The sequence below is a fragment of the Pristiophorus japonicus genome, chromosome 11 (assembly GCF_044704955.1).
Source record: "Pristiophorus japonicus isolate sPriJap1 chromosome 11, sPriJap1.hap1, whole genome shotgun sequence".
NCBI lineage: Eukaryota > Metazoa > Chordata > Chondrichthyes > Pristiophoridae > Pristiophorus > Pristiophorus japonicus.
This window is the reverse complement of record NC_091987.1, coordinates 79169586-79190237: the sequence shown is the minus strand read 5'-3', so window position 1 is coordinate 79190237 and position 20652 is coordinate 79169586. Positions and strand designations below refer to the sequence as shown.

The 20652-nt window shown below is 46.8% G+C and overlaps 1 protein-coding gene across 1 annotated transcript in view; it reads right to left on the bottom strand.

Moving 5' to 3' along the window:
* The window catches only part of LOC139275542 (suppressor of tumorigenicity 14 protein homolog), a 272613-nt gene that overhangs the window by 154363 nt on the left and 97598 nt on the right, over positions 1-20652 (bottom strand). The window contains exon 10 of the mRNA XM_070892710.1: positions 9272-9375. Within this exon, the coding sequence (XP_070748811.1) occupies positions 9272-9375 (104 nt within the window). The remainder of the gene's footprint in view (positions 1-9271; positions 9376-20652) is intronic.

Below are 20652 nucleotides of genomic sequence, written 5' to 3'. Positions count from 1 at the left end.
GCAACAAGGCACAATGGCCCAAGCTGAGCCTATTCAAACCAGGCTGAGAACTTACACTATTAATGGCAGTGCAGCAGTAAAAGACTCCTATGATGGAGCGGTGCACGAACTACCACTATGGATTGTGCCAGGAGATGGCCCCACACTGTTTGGCAGAAACTGTCTGGGAAAAATCCACTGGAACTGGGTCGACATCCGAGCACTTTTGTCCGTCGACGATGCCTCATGTGCCCAGGTTTTGAGCAAGTTCCCGTCGTTGTTTGAGCCAGGCATCGGAAAATTCTCTGGGGAGAAGGTGCAGATCCACTTGATTCCCGGTACACGACCCATCCACCACAAGGCACGTGCGGTGCCATACATGATGCGAGAGAAAGTGGTGATTGAGCTGGACAGGCTGCAACAAGAGGGCATCATTGCGCTGGTTGAGTTCAACGAGTGGGCCAGTCCGATTGTTCTGGTGCTCAAGGGCGATGGCACGGTCAGAATTTGTGGGGACTACAAAGTAATGATTAACCGTTTTTCGCTGCAGGACCAGTACCCGCTACTCAAGGTAGACAACCTATTTGTGACGATGGCAGGAGGGAAGGCGTTCACCAAGTTGGGCCTGAATTCAGCCTACATGATGCAGGAGCTGGCGGAATCTTTGAAAGGCCTCACCTGCATCAACACGCACAAAGGTCTGTTCATCTACAATAGATACCGATTTGGGATTCGATCGGCCGCGGCTATTTTTCAAAGGAACATGGAGAGTCTGCTAAAGTGGGTTCCGCGCACCATGGTTTTCCAGGACGAAATATTGATCACAGGTCGGGACATCATCGAACACATGCAGAACCTGGAAGAGGTTCTAAGTCGGCTAGATCGTGTGGGACTCAGGTTGAAACGCTCGAAGTGTGTTTTCCTGGCGCCAGAGGTCGGCTTCTTGGGGAGAAGAATTGCGGCAGATGGCATTAGACACACCGACGCCAAGACGGAGGCCATCAAGAACGTGCCGAAACCACAGAACATGACGGAGCTGTGGTCATTCCTGGGACTCCTCAACTATTTTGGTAATTTCCTACCCGGGTTAAGCACCTTGCTAGAACTTCTACATATTTTGCTACACAAGGCAGATGACTGGGTATGGGGTTCTCACAAGAGACTGATTTTGAGAAAGCTAGAAATCTGTTATGTTCCAACAAACTGCATGTTCTGTATGACGCATGTAAAAGTTTAGTGCTAGCTTGCGAAGTGTCTTCATACGGGGTCGGAGGTGTGTTACAACAAGCAAACGAATCAGAAACATTGCAAGCGGTCGCTTATGCATCCAGGAGTTTGTCCAAGGCCGAAATGGCCCTCAGCATGATTGAAAAAGAAGCTCTGGCATGCGTTCACCGGGTTTGGGCTTAAGTTCGAGTTAGAAATGGACCATAAGCCACTCATATCGCTGTTCTCAGAGAGCAAAGGTATTAATACCAATGCCTCTGCTCGCATCCAAAGATGGGCGCTCACGCTGTCTGCATATAACTATGTAATTCACCACAGGCCAGGCACAGAGAACTGCGCTGATGCTCTCAGTCGGCTACCATTGCCCACCACCAGGGTGGAAATGGCACAGCCTGCAGACTTGCTCTTGGTGATGGATGCATTTGAAAATGAAAAGTCACCTGTTACGGCCCACCAGATCAGGACCTGGACCAGCCACGATCCTTTACTGTCTCTTGTAAAAAAAACTGTGTCCTCCATGGGAGCTGGTCCAGCATCCCAGCGAAGATGCATGAAGAGCTCAAGCCGTTCCAGCGGCACAAAGACGAAATATTCATACAGTCGGACTGTCTTTTGTGGGGTAATCATGTGAGTTTGCTTAAGAAAGGCGGGGAAATGTTTATATGCGACCTACAGAGTACCCATCCAAGCATAGTAATGATAGAATCTGGCTATAGCTTTCATGTGTGGTGGCCCGGCATCGACTCAGATTTGGAGTCTTGCGTGCGCCAATGCAACACTTGCTCTCAACTGAGCAATGCATCCAGCAATGGCCCTCCAAACTGTGGTCCAGGATCCACGCTGACTTCGCTGGCCCATTTCTAGGCAAAATGTTTTTGGTTGTTGTGGATGCTTATTCAAAATGGATTGAGTGTGTAATAATGTCTGTGAGCACGTCCACTGCCAGCATCGAAAGCTTACGAGCCATATTTGCCACGCACGGCCTGCCTGATGTCCTTGTCAGCAACAATGGGCCATGCTTCACCAGCGCTGAATTCAAGGAATTCATGACCCGCAGTGGGATCAAGCAAGTCACATCTGCCCCGTTCAAGCCCGCATCTAACAGCCAGGCAGAATGGACAGTCCAAACCATCAAGCAAAGCTTAAAACGCGCGTTGGAAGGCTCCCTGCAGACCCACCTGTCCCGAGTCCTGCTCAGCTACCGCACAAGACTCCACTTGCTCACCGTGATTCGCCCTGCTGAACTGCTCATGAAACGGGCACTCAAAACAAGGCTCTCTCTAGTCCACCCTGATCTCCATGATCATGTCGAGGGCAGACGGCATCAACAAAGCATGTACCATGATCTGGCAAATTTGTCACGCGATATTGAAGTCAATGACTCTGTATTTGTACTCAACTATGGACATGGTCGCAAATGGCTTGCTGGCATTGTCGTAGCCAAAGAAGGGAGTAAGATATTTGAGGTCAAACTTGCAGAAAGCATTTTGACCAAACCAAATTGCGATTCACAGACAGCCACGAGCAACCTGAAGAGGACACCACCAACTTCGACCCTCCGATACACACACAAGTGGCAACCGACATCACGGTTGACCACGAAGCTGAACTCATCATCCCCAGCAGCCCAGCAAGTCCAGCTGCGCAGCAGCCCAGTGAAGGCCCAACCAACTCACCCGCCCCTGTGTTTGTACCGAGACGATCGACCAGGGAGTGGAAAGCCCCAGATCGTCTCACCCTGTAAATAAGTATACTATTGACTTTGGGAGGGAGGGGAGTGATGTTATGTATGCAACACCTTGTAACCAGCATTCTACCGCCACCAGAGGGCGCATCTGCTGGATTCCCAAGGGATCCCAGCATCCCTTGGGAGCACTGCATATAAGCAGGCCTCCCATGCTGTGCCGACATTCTGGAGTCAGAATAAAGAGACTAAGATCACACTTACTCAAGTCTACAGTACTCAGTCACATTGCTTTATTTGAGACATAACAACCACGACATGCGTGGATTCTTCAATGCAGTCTAGACCACCTTCGTCCCAAACACCCAAGGTCCTATTCCACTGTGGGCCAAGAACCGAGAAGTACTCATCAAGGACAGAGAGACAGTCAGTGCCCGCTGGAAGGAGCACTTCAAAGATCCCCTTAACTGAGAATCTGTCTTCTGCGTGAGTGTCCTTGACTCCATCCCACAGCATGCTACCCACCACCACTTCAGTACAAACCCAGCCCGGCATGAGATTGAAAAGGCCATCCGTCTACTGAAGAACAACAAGACCTCAGGAGCATATGGAATCCCTGCCGAAGCACTAAAATATGGCAAAGAAGCACTACTGGCATGAATACATGAACTCATTTCTCTTATTTGGAAGGAGGAGACCATGCCAGAGATGCCATAATTGTGACCATCTTCAAGAAAGAAGACAAATCTGATTGCGATAATTACAGAGGAGTTTCCCTGTTGTCTACCACATGAAAGTCATCGCAAGAATCCTCCTCAATCGCCTTCTCCCTGTGGCTGAAGAGCTCCTCCCAGAATCGCAATGCCGATTCTGCCCACTAAGGGGCACAATGCTCATGATCTTCAACCGCACGTCAAATTCAAGAGAAATGCAGGGAACACCAACCACTGTAGATGGCCGTCTTTGATCTCACAAAGACCTGCGACACTGTCAAAGGTGAGGATTTATGGAGCGTCATCTTTAAATTCGGCTGCCCTCAAAAGTTTGTCACCATCCTCCGCCTGCTTCATGATGACATCCAAGCCAACACAAATCTAATTCATGTATGGATCAGGGTCAAGCAAGGCTGCATCATCGCACCAACGCTCTTCTCGATCTTCCTTGCTGCAATGCTCCATCTCACCAGCCGTAAGCTCCCCGCTGGAGTTGAGCTAATCTACAGAACAAATGGGAAACTGTTCAATCTCCATCACCTCCAGGCCAGGTCCAAGGTTGTCCCATGCTCTGTCATTGAATTACAGTACACAGATGATGTTTGCGTCTGCGCACACTCGAAGACCATACTCCACACCATCGCCAACACCTTCACTGTAGCTTACGAGTGCATGGACCTTACACTAAACATCCTTAAGACAAAGGTCCTCTACCAACCTGCCCCCGCCACACAGTACTGCTCCTCAATTATCAAAATCCTCGATGAGGCCTTGGACAACGTGGACCATTTTCCATACCTCAGGACCCTACTGCCAACAAGGACAGATGTCGATGACTTGGCCCAACACCGCCTTCAGTGTGCCAGCGCAGCCTTCGGTCGCTTGAGGAAGAGAGTGTTTGAAGATCAGGACCTCAAACCCCGCAACAAGCTTATGGTCTACAGAGCAGTAGTGATACCCACCCTCCTATTTGCTTCAGAGACATGGATTATATACAGCAGGCACATATAAGCACTATCGCCAGTGCTGCCTTCACAAGATCCAGCAAATCCATTGGCAGGATAGGCGCACCAACATCAGCGTTCTCGATCAGGCCAACATCCTCAGCATCGAAGCACTGACAACGCTCGATCAGCTCCGATCGACGGGCCACATCGTCCGCATGCCCGATACGAGACTCCCAAAAACAAGCACTCTATTCGGAGCTCCGACATGGCAAACGAGCCCCAGGTAGGCAGAAGAAATGCTTCAAGAACACCTTCGTGGCCTCCTCCAAAAAGTGCAACATCTCCACTGACACCTGGGAATCCCTGGCCCAAGACTGTTCAAAGTGGAAGAGAAGAATCCGGGAAGGCAGCGAACACCTCGAGTCTCTTCGCCAGGAGCTAGCGGAGATGAAGCACAAACAGCGGAAGGAGCGCACGACAACCCAAGCACCCCAAACAACCAGCCCCTCAACCAACATCCCCTCAACCACCATCTGCCCTACCTGTGAAAGAGACTAGGTCCCATATCGGACTCATCAGTCACCCGAGAACTCATTTTTAGTGTGGAAGCAAGTCATCCTCGGCTCCGAGGGACTACCTAAGACGAAGAAATGGTGGAAAGGCTTTGGGGAGTCAGGAGGTGAGATACTTGCTGCAGAATATCCAGCCTCTGACCTGCTCTTGTAGCCACTGCATTTATGTGGATGGTCCAATTAAGTTTCTCGCCAATGATGACCCCCAGCATTTTGATGAAAGGGAATTAGATGATAGTAATGGAATTAACTGTCAAGGGGCAGTGGTTACTCTCTCTTGTTGGAAATAGTTATTGCCTGGCAGTTGTGTGGCACGAATGTTACTGCCATTGCATCATTCAGCCTTTGAGACAGTTGACCACTTCTTCCTCCTCCAATGCCACTCCACCAATGTCCAGCTGGGTGGGACTGCACTCGCCTGGTTCCATTCTTATCTATCTAATCATAGCCAGAAAATCTCCAGCAATAGCTTCTCTTCCCACTCCCACATCGTTACCTCTGGTGTCCACCAAGGATCTGTCCTTGGTCCCCTTTTATTTCTCATCTATATGTGTCCCTTGGCGATATCATCCGAATACATGTACGCAGATGACACTCAGCTCTATCTCTCCACACTTCTGTCGACCCCTGCTTGGTATCTAAATTGTCAGATTGCTTGTCCGACATCCAGTACTGGATGAGCAGAAATTTTCTCCATTAAATATTGGGTAAACCAAAGCCATTATCTTTGGTCCCCGCCACAAACTGTGTTCCCTAACCACGGACTCCATCCCTCTCCCTAGCATCAATCTGAAGGTGAACAAGACTGTTTGCAACCTAGGTGTCATATTTGACCCTGAAATAGTTTCCAGCCACATATCCACGGCATAACTAAAACCGCCATTTTCCATCTCCATAACATTGCCCGCCTCCGCCCCTGCCTCAGCTCTTCTGCTGCTGAAATCCTCATTCATGCCTTTGTTACCTCTAGACTTGACTACTCCAATTCACTCCTGGCCGGCCTTCCACATTCCACATTCTGTAAACTTGGAAGTCATCCAAAACTCAGCAGCCTGTGTACTAACCCGCACCAAGTCAAGATCACCCATCACCCCTGTGCTTTCTGACCTACATTGGCTCCCAGTTAAACAACGCCTCGATTTCAAAATTCTCATCCTTGCTTACAAATCACTCCTTGGACTTGCCCCTCCCTATCTCTGTAATCTTTTTCAGCCTCACAATCCCACGAGATGTCTGCGCTCCTCAAATTCTGGCCTCTTGAACATCCCTCATTATAACTGCTCAACCATCGGTCGACCTGCCTTCAGCTTCCTGGGCCCTAAACTCTGGAACTTCCTCCCTAAACCTCTATGCCTCTCTACCTCTCTTTCCTCCTTTAAGATCCTCCTTAAACCCTACCTCTTTAAACAGGCTTTTGATCATCTGCCTTAATTTCTTCTGTGGCTCGGTGTCAAATTTACCTGTTTGTCTGCAACACTGTTGTGAAGCGCCTTGGGACGTTTTACTATGTTAAAGGTGTTATATAAAAGTTATTATCTGAGGAGTTGCAAATAGAAATTAACACTGTGTAGTCATCAGCGAACATCGGCACTTCTGACCTTATGATAGAGGGAAGGTCATTGATGAAGCAGCTGAAGATGGTTGGGCTTAGGAAACTGCCATGAGGAACTCCTGCACCAATGTACTAGGGCTGAGATGATTGGTCTACAACAACCACAACCATCTTCCTTTGTGCGAGGTATGACTCCAGCCAGTGGATACTTTTCCCCCTGATACACTTTGACTTCAATTTTCTAGGGCTCCTTGATGCCACACTCAGTCAAATGCTGCCTTGATATCAAGGACTATCACTCTCCCCTTACCTCTGGAATTCAGCTCTTTTTTCCATGTTGTAGCGAGGTTGTAATGAGGTCTGGAGCCGAGTGATCCAGGTGGAACCCAAACTGAACCAAAATTCCTAATGCGTAGACAAATGAGCTGAATCGGGATACCCAATTGCATCGCAAATCGCCAGCTTCATGCAAATGAAGCCCGAGGCCCAATTTCACTCAGGTCAACTTCTTCGGGTGCGCGTTGGGATCATGGCGTTCATGCTCAAACCAGTATGAGTTGAATTTCTCCCCCATAGAGATTTGCAAAGTGGCTTGAAACAGCCTCATAAAGGAAGCCCAAAAAACCTCAGAAGCAGAGTGCTCACTCTGTGCTCACATTGTTCAGTTGTCAAGCAGAGGATATGCAGGTGCTTGCACGTTTCATGGAGTGAACAAAGTGCGAGGAAAATATTTGAAAAGGTACATCACATGTACTGAAGGGTTACAGATATTTCAGGCACTGCACCAAACACCTAATGATTCTGAACAATTTACTTTCAGAGTCTAATATTGTCCAGACAACATGGGGGCGAAATTGCCCGTTTGGAGGCGGTAACCTTCCGGGGCTGGGACATTTATTGCCCAAACTGGAGATTCTGCTCCCGGCGTGGAATTCGGCCCTTCCGTCCCTCAACAGAGGCAGAGTGATAACAGAGGTGTGTTTTGTGTCCGTGGAGGAGTGCTCCCGGGGTGGTAGAGCAGCGCTGGGCCCAGTGCCGTGCTCCCAAGCCCAGCGCCCTGCCGGCAACATCAGCGCTACGCGGATGCTTCGTGTAGTGCTGACACGGCAGAACAGCTCACCACTTCAATTAAAGGGGAGGGCCGCTGTGTGCTCTGCAGTCCCTTTGACAGCCACCACCAGGGAGGCCCACGACCGGGCTAACAGGCCGGCACCCAAAATGGAGAGCCGGGCTGCAGGACGACAGCCTGGTCGAAGTGATGGTCAACATTGTCGGGCTGACAGAAGAGTCGGCCGACAGAAAAATATGGCGGCCCACGGCACAAATGGCTTCCCCTTTAAGGGGCAACCTAGCAGCGAATATCCGCCAGCTTCGCGACCCACGAAGCTGGTGGTGACATCGGCCGGCGCCATTCTCGCCACCCGCTGGGCAATTTCCCCCACGGGGCGCAAAGGGATCGGCGCAGGTGATGAAGGATTGGCATGGACGCCAATGACTTCATTGCAGTGCGTGTGCCAGCCCAGGTCACAAATCACGGTGCTACCTGCCCCAAACTTCTGTCCCAATTTTCTCGGAGGCGCTATCGACCCCTTCCCCTGGGTGATGACCTCTTTGCAATCCTGAGGCACTAATGGGGCTATAAAAAGGGCAATTTCGCCCGCCATGTATCTTAAACAGAAGTTTTAAATTTTTCTGCAGTAGCCTTTCTGACTGACTCTGATGATTTGCTATCCCAGCTTCTAAATGATGTCAGCTACCCAAAGAAAAGTAATGCAATCTGTTGTGTATGGAGAAAGAGTTAGACTGAACACTGTGAGCTCAAAGTAAAGTGTGACCTTAGTCTTTTATTGCAGGTCTCCAGACTGCCTCTACAACCTGTAAAGCCTCCTTAAATACCTGTGCTCCCAAGGGATTATGGGATCCCTTGGGACTCCAGGGGATGAGCCCTCTGGTGGTTGTACAGATTAAATAAAAGTATACATATATAACACTATCCTTGCAGAAAACAGTTTTATTATTTTATAGCAACAGAAATAGCTCATTAGTAAGTCAACAAACGCAGTAAGAGAAAGAACCCTGAGGAACTCACGGACTCGCAGGATCCCTTCACAGAGCCCCATTTTCAAAACACACGTTTAAAGGATATGAATGTAGGGAAGAACTATTTTCATTATTAAGTACTTCCTTTTTATATACAGTAACGTTGAAGATCATTTAATATTTGGATGTAAATAAACTTCTATCTGATATCTGAACATTACTTTAAGGAACATTTTCAATATAAACCAATCCTCTCTACTCTTCCCTCGTAAAAATTTGTTTGTATGTTGTAGTGATTATTTTTGATCAAGATGGGAGTCATTAAATGAACTCAATTACAACAGATGCAAATATAATTTCTCCCGCTCCAATATTTCATGGTCTGAAAATTTGGCATTTAATCCTAGCATGGACAAGGGAAAAGCTAATTGTGTCAAGAAAAGAATTAGTCATAGAATAAGTTTCACTTGGGACAGATCTGTTTAGCAAAGATTTAAAAAAATAAAATATTATTACTGAACACAGAAAAATGCGTGGTGACTCTTACGCTCACATACCGTTTACCATCAACAGAAATCCAGTCCTTGCTACAGTTTGGCTGCATGCCTTCCAATTTCAGAGTTGGAAACTGGATCCGAAGTCTCAGGTTTGCGTCTGGTACCTAAACACAAGACAGAAAGCAAAGAAAATACTTAATTCAGAAGTACTTAATCAATGTGCACAGCCTCCATTTCAGCAACTAATCTAAAGTTAATGTGTTGGAGTGGCATAAGCCAAACAATCCCATTGGTGTGGGTTTGCTTTCTGACATTTGTGTATGATTGGTCTGTTTTCAGATTTCTTTTCCTTTTTAATCTCCAAGTTGCAAAAGCCAATGAGCAATGCTGTTCCTTCTTCACTCTGTAAAGGAATTGGATTCAGCAAGAGCTTGAATTTATATAGAAACACAGAAACATAGAAAATAGGTGCAGGAGTAGGCCATTCGGCCCTTCGAGCCTGCACCACCATTCAATAAGATCATGGCTGATCATTCACCTCAGTACCCCTTTCCCGCTTTCTCTCCATACCCCTTGATCCCTTTAGCCGTAAGGGCCACATCTAACTCCCTCTTGAATATATTCAATGAACTGGCATCGACGACTTGAACTGGCATCAACGAATATAGTGCATTTAATGTTGCAAAATGTCCCAAGGTTCTTCACAGGAGTTGAGTCGGGAGTCCGTGAGGCTGAGTTGGGAGTCCGTGAGTCAGAGAGGCCTACAAAAGGCCACGAGGTCAGGAGGTGCGTCGCTGAGTCGGGAGTCCATGAGTCAGAGAGGCCTACAAAAGGCAGCGAGGTCGGGAGGTGCGTCGCTGAGTCGGGAGTCCGGGGTTGGCGAGAGGCCTATAAAAACCGCGAGGTCGGGAGGTGCGTCGTTGAGTCGGGAGTCTGTGAGTCAGAGAGGCCTACAAAAGGCCGCGAGGTCGGAAGGTGCGTCGCTGAGTCGGGAGTCTGTGAGTCAGAGAGGCCTACAAAAGGCGGAGCTTGTGCAACTACAGGGAGAAGGCAAAAAAGAAGTAGAAAGAAATAGAAAGGTGACGTTACAGCCAAGGGGGTAAGTGATTGGCTGGTGATTGGTAAGTAGTTTTTCTTTTTTCTCTTCTATATCAGTGAGCAATTTTTAGCACTGTTGTTGCCAATTTAAGTTAATCTAAGGGTTAAGTCATGGCAGGCGAACTCGGACATGTGTTATGCTCCTCCTGAATTATGTGGGAAATCAGGGACACCTCCGGGAAGTGTATCCGCCTCCATATCCTGACGGTCCGCGTTGCGGAATTGGAGCTGAGGGTGGATTTACTCTGGAGCATCCACGATGCTGAGAATGACGTGAGTAACACGTGTAGCGAGTTGGTCTTACCACAGGTGAAGGGTCCACAGCCAGTTAGGGAATGGAAGACCAGCAGGAAGAGCAGTGCAAGGAAGGTAGTGCAGGGGTCCCCTGCGGTCATCCCCCTGCAAAACAGATACACCGCTTTGAGTACTGTTGAGGGGGATGACTCATCAGGGGAGGGCAGCAGCAGCCAAGTTCATGGCACCGTGGCTGGCTCTGCTGCACAGGAGGGCAAGAAAAAGAGTGGGAGAGCGACAGTGATAGGGGATTCAATTGTAAGGGGAATAGATAGGCATTTCTGCGGCCGCAACCGAGACTCCAGGATGGTATGTTGCCTCCCTGGTGCAAGGGTCAAGGATGTCTCGGAGTGGGTGCAGGACATTCTGAAAAGGGAGGGTGAACAGCCAGTTGTCATGGTGCACATTGGTACCAACGATATAGGTAAAAAAAGGGATGAGGTCCTACGAGACGAATTTAAGGAGCTAGGAGCTAAATTAAAAAGTAGGACCTCAAAAGTAGTAATCTCGGGATTGCTACCAGTGCACGTGCTAGTCAGAGTAGGAATCGCAGGATAGCTCAGATGAATACGTGGCTTGAGCAGTGGTGTAGCAGGGAGGGATTCAAATTCCTGGGGCATTGGAACCGGTTCTGGGAGAGGTGGGACCAGTACAAACCGGACAGTCTGCACCTGGGCAGGACCGGAGCCAATGTCCTAGGGGGGGAGTGTTTGCTACTGCTGTTGGGGAGGAGTTAAACTAATATGGCAGGGGGATGGGAACCAATGCAGGGAGACAGAGGAAAACAAAATGGAGACAAAAGCAAAAGACAGAAAGGAGATGAGTAAAAGTGGAGGGCAGAGAAACCCAAGGCAAAAAACAAAAAGGGCCACTGTACAGCAAAATTCTAAAGGGTCAAAGTGTAATAAAAAGGCAAGCATGAAAGCTCGGTGCCTCAATGCAAGGAGTATTCGGAACCCAGAGAGGGTTCTGAGCTAGTTAGAGTGGGTGAGAGCTCAGATGAACAGGACCCCAAGAAAGAATGCAAAAGGAGGAGCCAACAGAGCAGAGTAGCACTGGGGTAAGTGTAAACCACAAGGTGATAGGAAAGGACAATATGTATGAATATAAAGGGACTGCAGGAGGGGTCAAAACTAAAAATCATGGTTTAAAAACTAGTATTAAAACACTCTACCTAAACGCACGCAGCATTCGAAATAAAGTAAATGAGTTGACGGCACAAATCATTACAAATGGGTATGATTTGGTGGCCATTACAGAAACGTGGTTGCAGGGTGGCCAAGACTGGGAATTAAACATACAGGGGTAACTGACAATTCGGAAAGATAGACAAGAAGGGAAAGGAGGTGGGTTAGCTCTGTTAATAAAGGATGATGTCAGGGCAGTTGTGAGAGACGATATTGGCTCTAATGAACAAAATGTTGAATCATTGTGGGTGGAGATTAGAGATAGTAAGGGGAAAAAGTCATTGGTGGGCATAGTTTATAGGCCCCCAAATAATAACTTCACGGTGGGGCGGGCAATAATCAAGGGAATAATGGAGGCATGTGAAAAAGGAACGGCAGTAAACATGGGGGATTTTAACCTACATATCGATTGGTCAAATCAAATCGCATGGGGTAGCCTTGAGGAAGAATTCATAGACTGCATACGGGATTGTTTCTTAGAACAGTATGTTACAGAACCTACAAGGGAGCAAGCTATCTTAGATCTGGTCCTGTGTAATGAGACAGGAATAATAAACGATCTCCAAGTAAAAGATCCTCTCGGAATGAGTGATCACAGTATGGTTGAATTTGTAATAAAGATTGAGGGTGAGGAAGTAGTGTCTCAAACGAGCGTACTATGCTTAAACAAAGGGGATTACAGTGGGATGAGAGCAGAGTTGGCTAAAGTAGACTGGAAACACAGACTAAACAGTGGCACAATTGAAGAACAGTGGAGGACTTATAAGGAGCTCTTTCATAGTGCTCAACAAAAATATATTCCAGTGAAAAAGAAGGGCGGTAAGCGAAGGGATAACCAGCCGTGGATAACCAAGGAAATAAAGGAGAGTATCAAATTAAAAACCAATGCGTATAAGGTGGCCAAGTTTAGTGGGAAACTAGAAGATTGGGAAAATTTTAAACGACAGCAAAGAATGACTAAGAAAGCAATAAAGAAAGGAAAGATAGATTACGAAAGTAAACTTGCGCAAAACATAAAAACAGATAGTAAAAGCTTTTCCCGATATATAAAACGGAAAAGAGTGACTAAAGTAAATGTTGGTCCCTTAGAAGATGAGAAGGGGGATTTAATAATGGGAAATGTGGAAATGGCTGAGATCTTAAACAATTATTTTGCTTCGGTCTTCACAGTGGAAGACACAAAAACCATGCCAAAAATTGCTGGTCATGGGAATGTGGGAAGGGAGGACCTTGAGATAATCACTATCACTAGTGGGGTAGTGCTGGACAGGCTAATGGGACTCAAGGTAGACAAGTCCCCTGGTCCTGATGAAATACATCCTGGGGTATTAAAAGAGATGGCGCAAGTTATAGCAGATGCATTCGTTATAATTTACCAAAATTCTCTGGGTTCTGGGGAGGTACCAGCGGATTAGAAAGCAGCTAATGTAACGCCTCTGTTTAAAAAAGGGGGCAGACAAAATGCAGGTAACTATCGGCCGGTTAGTTTAACATCTGTAGTGGGGAAAATGCTTGAAACTATCATTAAGGACGAAATAGCGGGACATCTAGATAGGAATAGTGCAATCAAGCAGACGCAACATGGATTCATGAAGGGGAAATCATGTTTAACTAGTTTACTGGAATTCTTTGAGGATATAATGAGCATGGTGGATAGAGGTGTACCGATGGATGTGGTGCATTTTGATTTCCAAAAGGCATTCGATAAGGTGCCACACAAAAGGTTACTGCAGAAGATAAAGGTACGCGGAGTCAGAGGAAATGTATTAGCATGGATAGAGAATTGGCTAGCTCACAGAAAGCAGAGTCGGGATAAATGGGTCCTTTTCGGGTTGGAAATCGGTGGTTAGTGGGATGCCACAGGGATCGGTGCTGGGACCACAACTGTTTACAGTATACATAGATGACCTGGAAGAGGGGACAGAGTGTAGTGTAATAAAATTTGCAGATGACACAAAGATTAGTGGGAAAGCGGGTTGTGTAGAGGCTGCAAAGAGATTTAGATAGGTTAAGCGAATGGGCGAAAGGTTTGGCAGATGGAATACAATGTCGGAAAATGTGAGGTCAACCATCTTGGGGAAAAAAAACAGTAAAAGGGAATATTATTTGAATTGGGAGAAATTACAACATGCTGCGATGCAGAGGGACCTGGGGGTCCTTGTACATGAAACTCTTTTAGAAATCCCAAAAAGTTAGTTTGCAGGTGCAGCAGGTAATCAGGAAGGTGAATGGAATGTTGGCCTTCATTGCGAGAGGGATGGAGTACAAAAGCAGGGAGGTCCTGCTGCAACTGTACAGGGTATTGGTGAGGCCGCACCTGGAGTACTGTGTGCAGTTTTGGTCACCTTACTTAAGGAAGGCTAGCTTTGGAGGGGGTACAGAGACGATTCACGAGGCTGATTCTGGAGATGAGGGGGTTACCTTATGATGATAGATTGAGTAGATTGGGTCTTTACTCGTTGGAGTTCAGAAGGATGAGGGGTGATCTTATAGAAACATTTAAAATAATGAAAGTGATAGACAGGATAGAGGCAGAGGGGTTGTTTCCACTGGTCGGGGAGACTAGAACTCGGGGGCACAGCCTCAAAATATGGGGAAGTCAATTTAAAACAGAGTTGAGAAGGAATTTCTTCTCTCAGAGGGTTGTGAATCTGTGGAATTCTCTGCCCAAGGAAGCAGTTGAGGCTATCTCATTGAATGTATTCATATCACAAAAAGATAGATTTTTAACCAATAAAGGAATTAAGGGTTCCGGGGAGCGGGCGGGTAAGTGGAGCTGAGTCCACAGCCAGATAAGCCATGATCTTGTTGAATGGCGGAGCAGGCTCGAGGGGCTAGATGGCCTACTCCTGTTCCTAATTCTTATGTTCTTATGTTCTTATTATGAGACAAAATGTGACACCAAGTCACATGGGAGATATTAGGACAAATGGCCAACAGCTTGGTCAAAGAGGTAGATTTTTCGGACCGTCTTAAAGGAGTGAAGCAGAAAGGTTTAGGAAGAGAATTACAGAGCTGAGGGCCTAAACAGCTGAAAGCATGGCTGCCAATGGAGGGTTGAAGGAAATCAGGGATGCACAAAGGGCCAGAATTGGAGGAACACAGGGTTCTCAGAGGGTTGTCGGGCTGAAGGAGGTTTCAGAGCATTCACTTAGATAGCAAGAAGTTGTATCTTCCAATATGTATTTTTTTAAACTCATAAATGTTATGAATATTTTTTCAAACATAGAATAAGAGACTTAGCAGCATAACAAACTGGTTATTTCCATAAACACTTATAATCTGACTTATTCTGAATTTTAATTCATTATTTCACCTATAGACTACCCCATGGGTCATTTGTTTTAAATTTTCAGCTTACACGTGGATGCTGAACCAACTTGCAACATTACCTTAATAAATCTACTCATAGATCAAGTGTAGTTTTATTATTGTAGGATTACTCTATGCAATGAAAATAAGCGCTTAAAATAATTTGAAACAAGAAGTTTCAATACTTTGTTTCGGCCCACTCTCACTTCCCTTTCTCTGCATCTTCCCTACTTTCCTGTTCATTCTCTTCTGCTTATATTTAAATATTTTGTTCCTAATATCCCCCTTTTGTAATTTATTTATATATTTTCCTTGGAAGAAGCTAACTTTAAATATTTAAGCTATCCATTTTTCCTGTGGCTCCTGGATCCCACTGGCCATTTCAGAGGTGGGACCCACACTGTAATAATTGGTCTTCGATTGATGGAAAAGCAGCTCTAGTGGCTAATTGAGGCCCATAAGTGTTGAGATTGATATGTTCATGTCATATATGTGACCTGGTCAAATGATGTTTAGGTCTTACTGGTAAGTTATCTTACATATGATTCCAGGAGCCTGAATGATTCCTGATGAGACAACTTGTAAGTGGGTCTCCAATGGTTAATCTACTGAGGAAATGTTCTGTAAACTTTCTCTTCGACTCCCAAAGATAATCAAACAAAAATCCAGACTGTGCACCCCAACGCTCCACTACATAACACTCACTGGTTGCTTACCACAGGCGTAACATTTTTAACCACAGCAATGCAGGTGCAACCAGTCTAGAATTCCCAATAGATGCTACTTCAATGCTAGCATTAATCTGTTGAACTAATATGTGCCATTAAAATAGTCTAGATTTTCCAATTGACTATTTATTTATTAACTTTCTGTTTTGTATGCAATAAAGGTTCAAACTGAGTACTGTTTAACTAAGCAAGGTACAACCTTGGCTCTGCTTTATTTAGGCCCAAAGTGCCTGACTCTCAAAATGGCTGACCTTTTATACCTGCGCAGCACCATGTGCGTGCTGCTCAGTGGCCTCCAACAATGACGCCATCTGGTGGCTACAAACAGAATGTACATACATGACAATACCCGCCTCTGAGATCTTATCACAGTCTTTCACAGGTTGAGATGGTCCGGTGTTTTGCGCTCCTGGGTTGACCGTCTCAGTTCGATTCCAGCCTTGGATGAGTGTGTGGAGTCTGTTGCGGCTGATGGCTGGATGACTGACTTGTTGGTGGTGGCAGTTGCCATGTCAGGAATTGCAAGTCTATTTTTATTGAACAGGTCTGTGATGGAAATTCCGGGTTCACTGATGACCCTTGAGTCCACTGAAAACTGCTGGTAGGTTGGTTGGTCGTCGACGGTTTCTTCGTCCGACTGCTGTGGCTCGTCTGTGTGCCTCAGCTTTGTCTGATCCATGTGTTTCCTGCAAGTTTGCCCATTCTTGAGCTTTAAATAACGAATACTCTGTTGCCCTCCTTGGCCATGACCGTACCAGCAATCCATTTGGGACCCTGACCATAGTTCAACACATATACCGGATCATTAGCAGAAATCTCGCATGACACAGTTGCGCGATCGTGGTACCCTTGTTGAATTTGTCTTCTGTATTCAACATGATTATTTAAATCTGGGTGTACCAGAGATAGCTTGATCTTAAGACCTCTTTTCATCATCAGTTCAGCAGGCAAGACCCGTGAGTGTGTGGAGTCTTGTCCTGTAACTCAGCAGTATGCAGGACAAGCGGGTCTGCAGTGATCCTTGAGTTACTCTCCTCATGCCTTGCTTGATAATTTGTACTGTGTGTTCAGCTTGCCCGTTGGACGCAGGCTTGAACGGTACTGACCTTACATGTTTTATGCCATTAAGTTTCACAAACTCCTGAAACTCCTGACTGGTGAAGCTTTTATGCCTTTAGATGCTCTGATAATGACTCCACAATGCAATGTGTTGTACTTGAACTGTAGTGACCTTAGTCCTTTATTGATAACTCCAGAGTGAGGATCACACCTGGTGGCTTGCCTTTTATACTAGGCCTGGCACACCTGTACAGGTAACCTACAAGTCTCCCACTGCGGTGCCCTCTGGTGGCACATATTGTAATAGTACAAACAGTAACCATGTAGGATACATGACAGAAGCACGACCCATTGTCGCTCACCACTATGTCAAGCAGACCATGTGACGCGAACATGACATTGAGTTTCTCTATGGTTGCTGTGCACGTGCTAGATGACATGATTATGTATTCTATCCACTTCGAATAAGCGTCCACCACCACTAAAAACATCTTGCCCAGGAAGGGACCTGCAAAATCTACATGGATCCTGGACCAAGGTTTGGATGGCCACGACCACAGACTCAGCGGTGATTCCGCTGGTGCTTTGCTGAGCTGCACTGATGCACGCATGCTTCCAGCTCAGAATCAATTCCTGGCCACCATATGTGAGACCTGGCGATGGCCTTCATCATCACTATACCAGGACTTGTGCTGTGTAACTCATGCACGAACTTCTCTCTCTCTCTTTCTTGGGCATTACAACGCGATTGCCCCACAATATGCAACCTGCTTGAATAGACAGTTGGTCCTTGCGTCGAATGTACGGTTTGGCCTTCTCGCACATTTGCTTAGGTATGGCAGACCAATTCCCTTTGAGGATGCAACCCTTTACCACCGATAAAATCGGGTCCTGGCTGGTCCAGGTCTTAACTTGTTGAGCCGTAGCAGGGGTTCCTTCCCTCAAAAGCATCCATGATTAACATTAAATCTGCCAGTTGTGGTGTTTCCACCTCTGGTGTGGGCAACGGCAACCGGCTCAAAGCATCAGAACAATTCTCTGTGCCAGGTCTGTGGTGAATGACATAACCATAGGCAGATAATGTCAGTGCCCACCTTTGGATGCGGGATGAAGCATTGGTATTGATAACTTTGCTCTCGGAAAACAATGAATTGAACGGCTTGTGATCAGTCTCTGATTCGAACCTCAGACCAAACAGGTATTGATGCATCTTTTTAACACCGTACACACATGCTAAGGCTTCTTTTTCTACCATGCTGTAGGCTCTTTCTGCTTTAGACAAACTCTTGGATGCATATGCGACAGGTTGAAGTTTCCCCGACTCATTGGCTTGTTGGAATACGCAACCAATTCCATGTGACGATGCGTCACAGGCCAAAACTAAACATTTATATGGATCATAATGTGTCAGCAGCTTGTTCGAGCAAAGCAGATTGGTGGCTTTCTTGAAAGCTGTCTTGCGAGGCCCCCACATCCAGTTGTCGCCTTTTCTCAATAGCATGTGCAGTGGTTCTAGTAAGGTGCTCAACTTAGGTAGGAAGTTACCAAAGTAGTTGAGTAGATCCAGGAACAAACGCAGCTCCGTCACATTTTGCGGCTTGGGTGCATTTTTGATGGCCTTGGTTTTCATGTCAGTAGGTCTGATGCCATCAGCGGCGATTTTCCTCCCGAGGAATTCGACCTCCCGTGCCATGAAGACGTACTTCGAGCGTTTCAGTCTGAGTCCCACTCTATCCAAACACATTAGAACCTTGTCCAGGTTGTTCAGATGTTCCTTGGAGTCACGACCGATGATCAGGATGTCATCTTGGAACACGACGGTTCTGGAAACAGACTTCAGTAGACTTTCCATATTCCTCTGGAATATTGCTGCAGCCGAGCGAATTCCAAAAGGGCACCTGTGGTAAATAAACAGTCCATTGTGCATGTTAGTGCACGCAAGTCTCTTCAATGACTCGACCAACTCCTGTGTCATATAGGCCGACGACAAGTCCAGTTTTGTGAACGACTTCTCTCCGGCTAGCGTCGCAAACAAGTCAACAGCCTTCGGTAATGGGTACTGATCTTGTTTCGAAACCCTGTTGATCGTAACCTTTTAGTCTCCACAGATTCTGACTGTGCCTCACTTTTCATCCCAGGAACAATGGGGCTGGCCCATTCATTAAATTCGACCGCTGATATGATCTCTTCACGCTGGACTTTCGACCTTCTCCCTCATCATAAACGGCACTGCCCGAGCTTTATGATGGACAGGTCTTGCATCTGAGTCCACGTAGATCTACACCTTGGCTCCCGTGAAGTTGCCGATATCCGGTTCGAACAGCGAGGGGAACGTGCTCAATACTTGGGCACATGTATCTTCCTCCGATGACAATGCCTTTATGTCGTTCCAGTCACATCTGATTTTCTCCAACCAGCTCCTGTCGAGTTGCGTTGGGCCATTGCCTGGAACAATCCACAGCGGTCACTCATGAACCATACCGTTATATTGTGCACTGCCAATCACCTTTATCAGTTCTTTGGTGTATGTGCGCAGCTTGGCGTTAACAGGGCTCAGCCTGGGCCTCACAGTCTTAGTATCTCACAGCTTATTAAATGCCCTCTCGTTCATGATCGATTGACTCGCCCCCGTGTCCGGTTCCATCGATACCGGTATCCCGTTAAACTTCACATTAATCAAAATTGGTTTACTTTTGGTTATGAAGGAGTACAGTCCATATACTTCCTCCTCTGGCATCTCGGATTGTGTATCCGGATCCGCGCTAGTCTGACTCTCATCCTCCACGTGGTGTGTCGCAGCTCGCTTGCTCATCTACTAACACTTGCACTGGAGATGCCCCAATCTCAGACAGCCTTTGCAACTATATTGCTTAAATCGGCACTGCTGGTGCCGATGATTTCCCCCACAATGCCAACACGAAGAAGTCGGATACATTCCCGCTGGCGGACTTTGGGCAGCCGCAGGTTTCGTGAACACAGCCGGATAGGCCCTGCCATGTGCCGCTCTGCCGAATGCTGAATCAATCGCGCATTCACAGTACTTGCCGAGGTTCGGTTCTTCACCGCTATTTGCTTTCCCTCCTGTCTGCCGTCATACATGATTGAGCGATCTGGATGGCCCTTTTTAAATCCAACTCCTCCACCGCCAGAAGTTTGCGCAGGATCACCTCGTGGTTGATACCAATAACAAAGAAGTCCCGCAGCTTGTCTGCCAACACTGTCCCGAACTTGCACGGTCCCACTAGACATCTCAGGTCGGCAACGAATTCCGCTGCGCTCTGGCCCTCCGATCGAACGTGTGTATAAAACCTGTATCTCAAGATGATGATGCCGTCGTCTGGCTTGAGGTGCTCCCGTACCAATGTACACAACTCCTCGTACGTTTTCTCTGTTGGATCACTAGGCATGAGTAAATTCTTTATCAGACCATAGATCTTTGAATCGCACACAATTAGGAACATGGTCTGGCGCCAATCTGCATCATCGACCCCCTTCATTTTGTTGGCCACAAAGTACTGGTTCAAACGGCTCACAAAGTCTGCCCAATCTTCTCCCTCCACGAATCGCTCTAAAAATCCATTTGTGCTCATTTTGCAAACAAAGGTTCTTGTATTCTCGTCGCCAAATGTTATGTATGCAATAAAGGTTCAAACTGAGTACTGTATAACTAAGCAAGGTACAACCTTGGCTCTGCTTTATTTAAGCCCAAAGTGCCTGACTCTCAAAATGGCTGGCCTTTGATACCTGCACAGCACCATGTGCG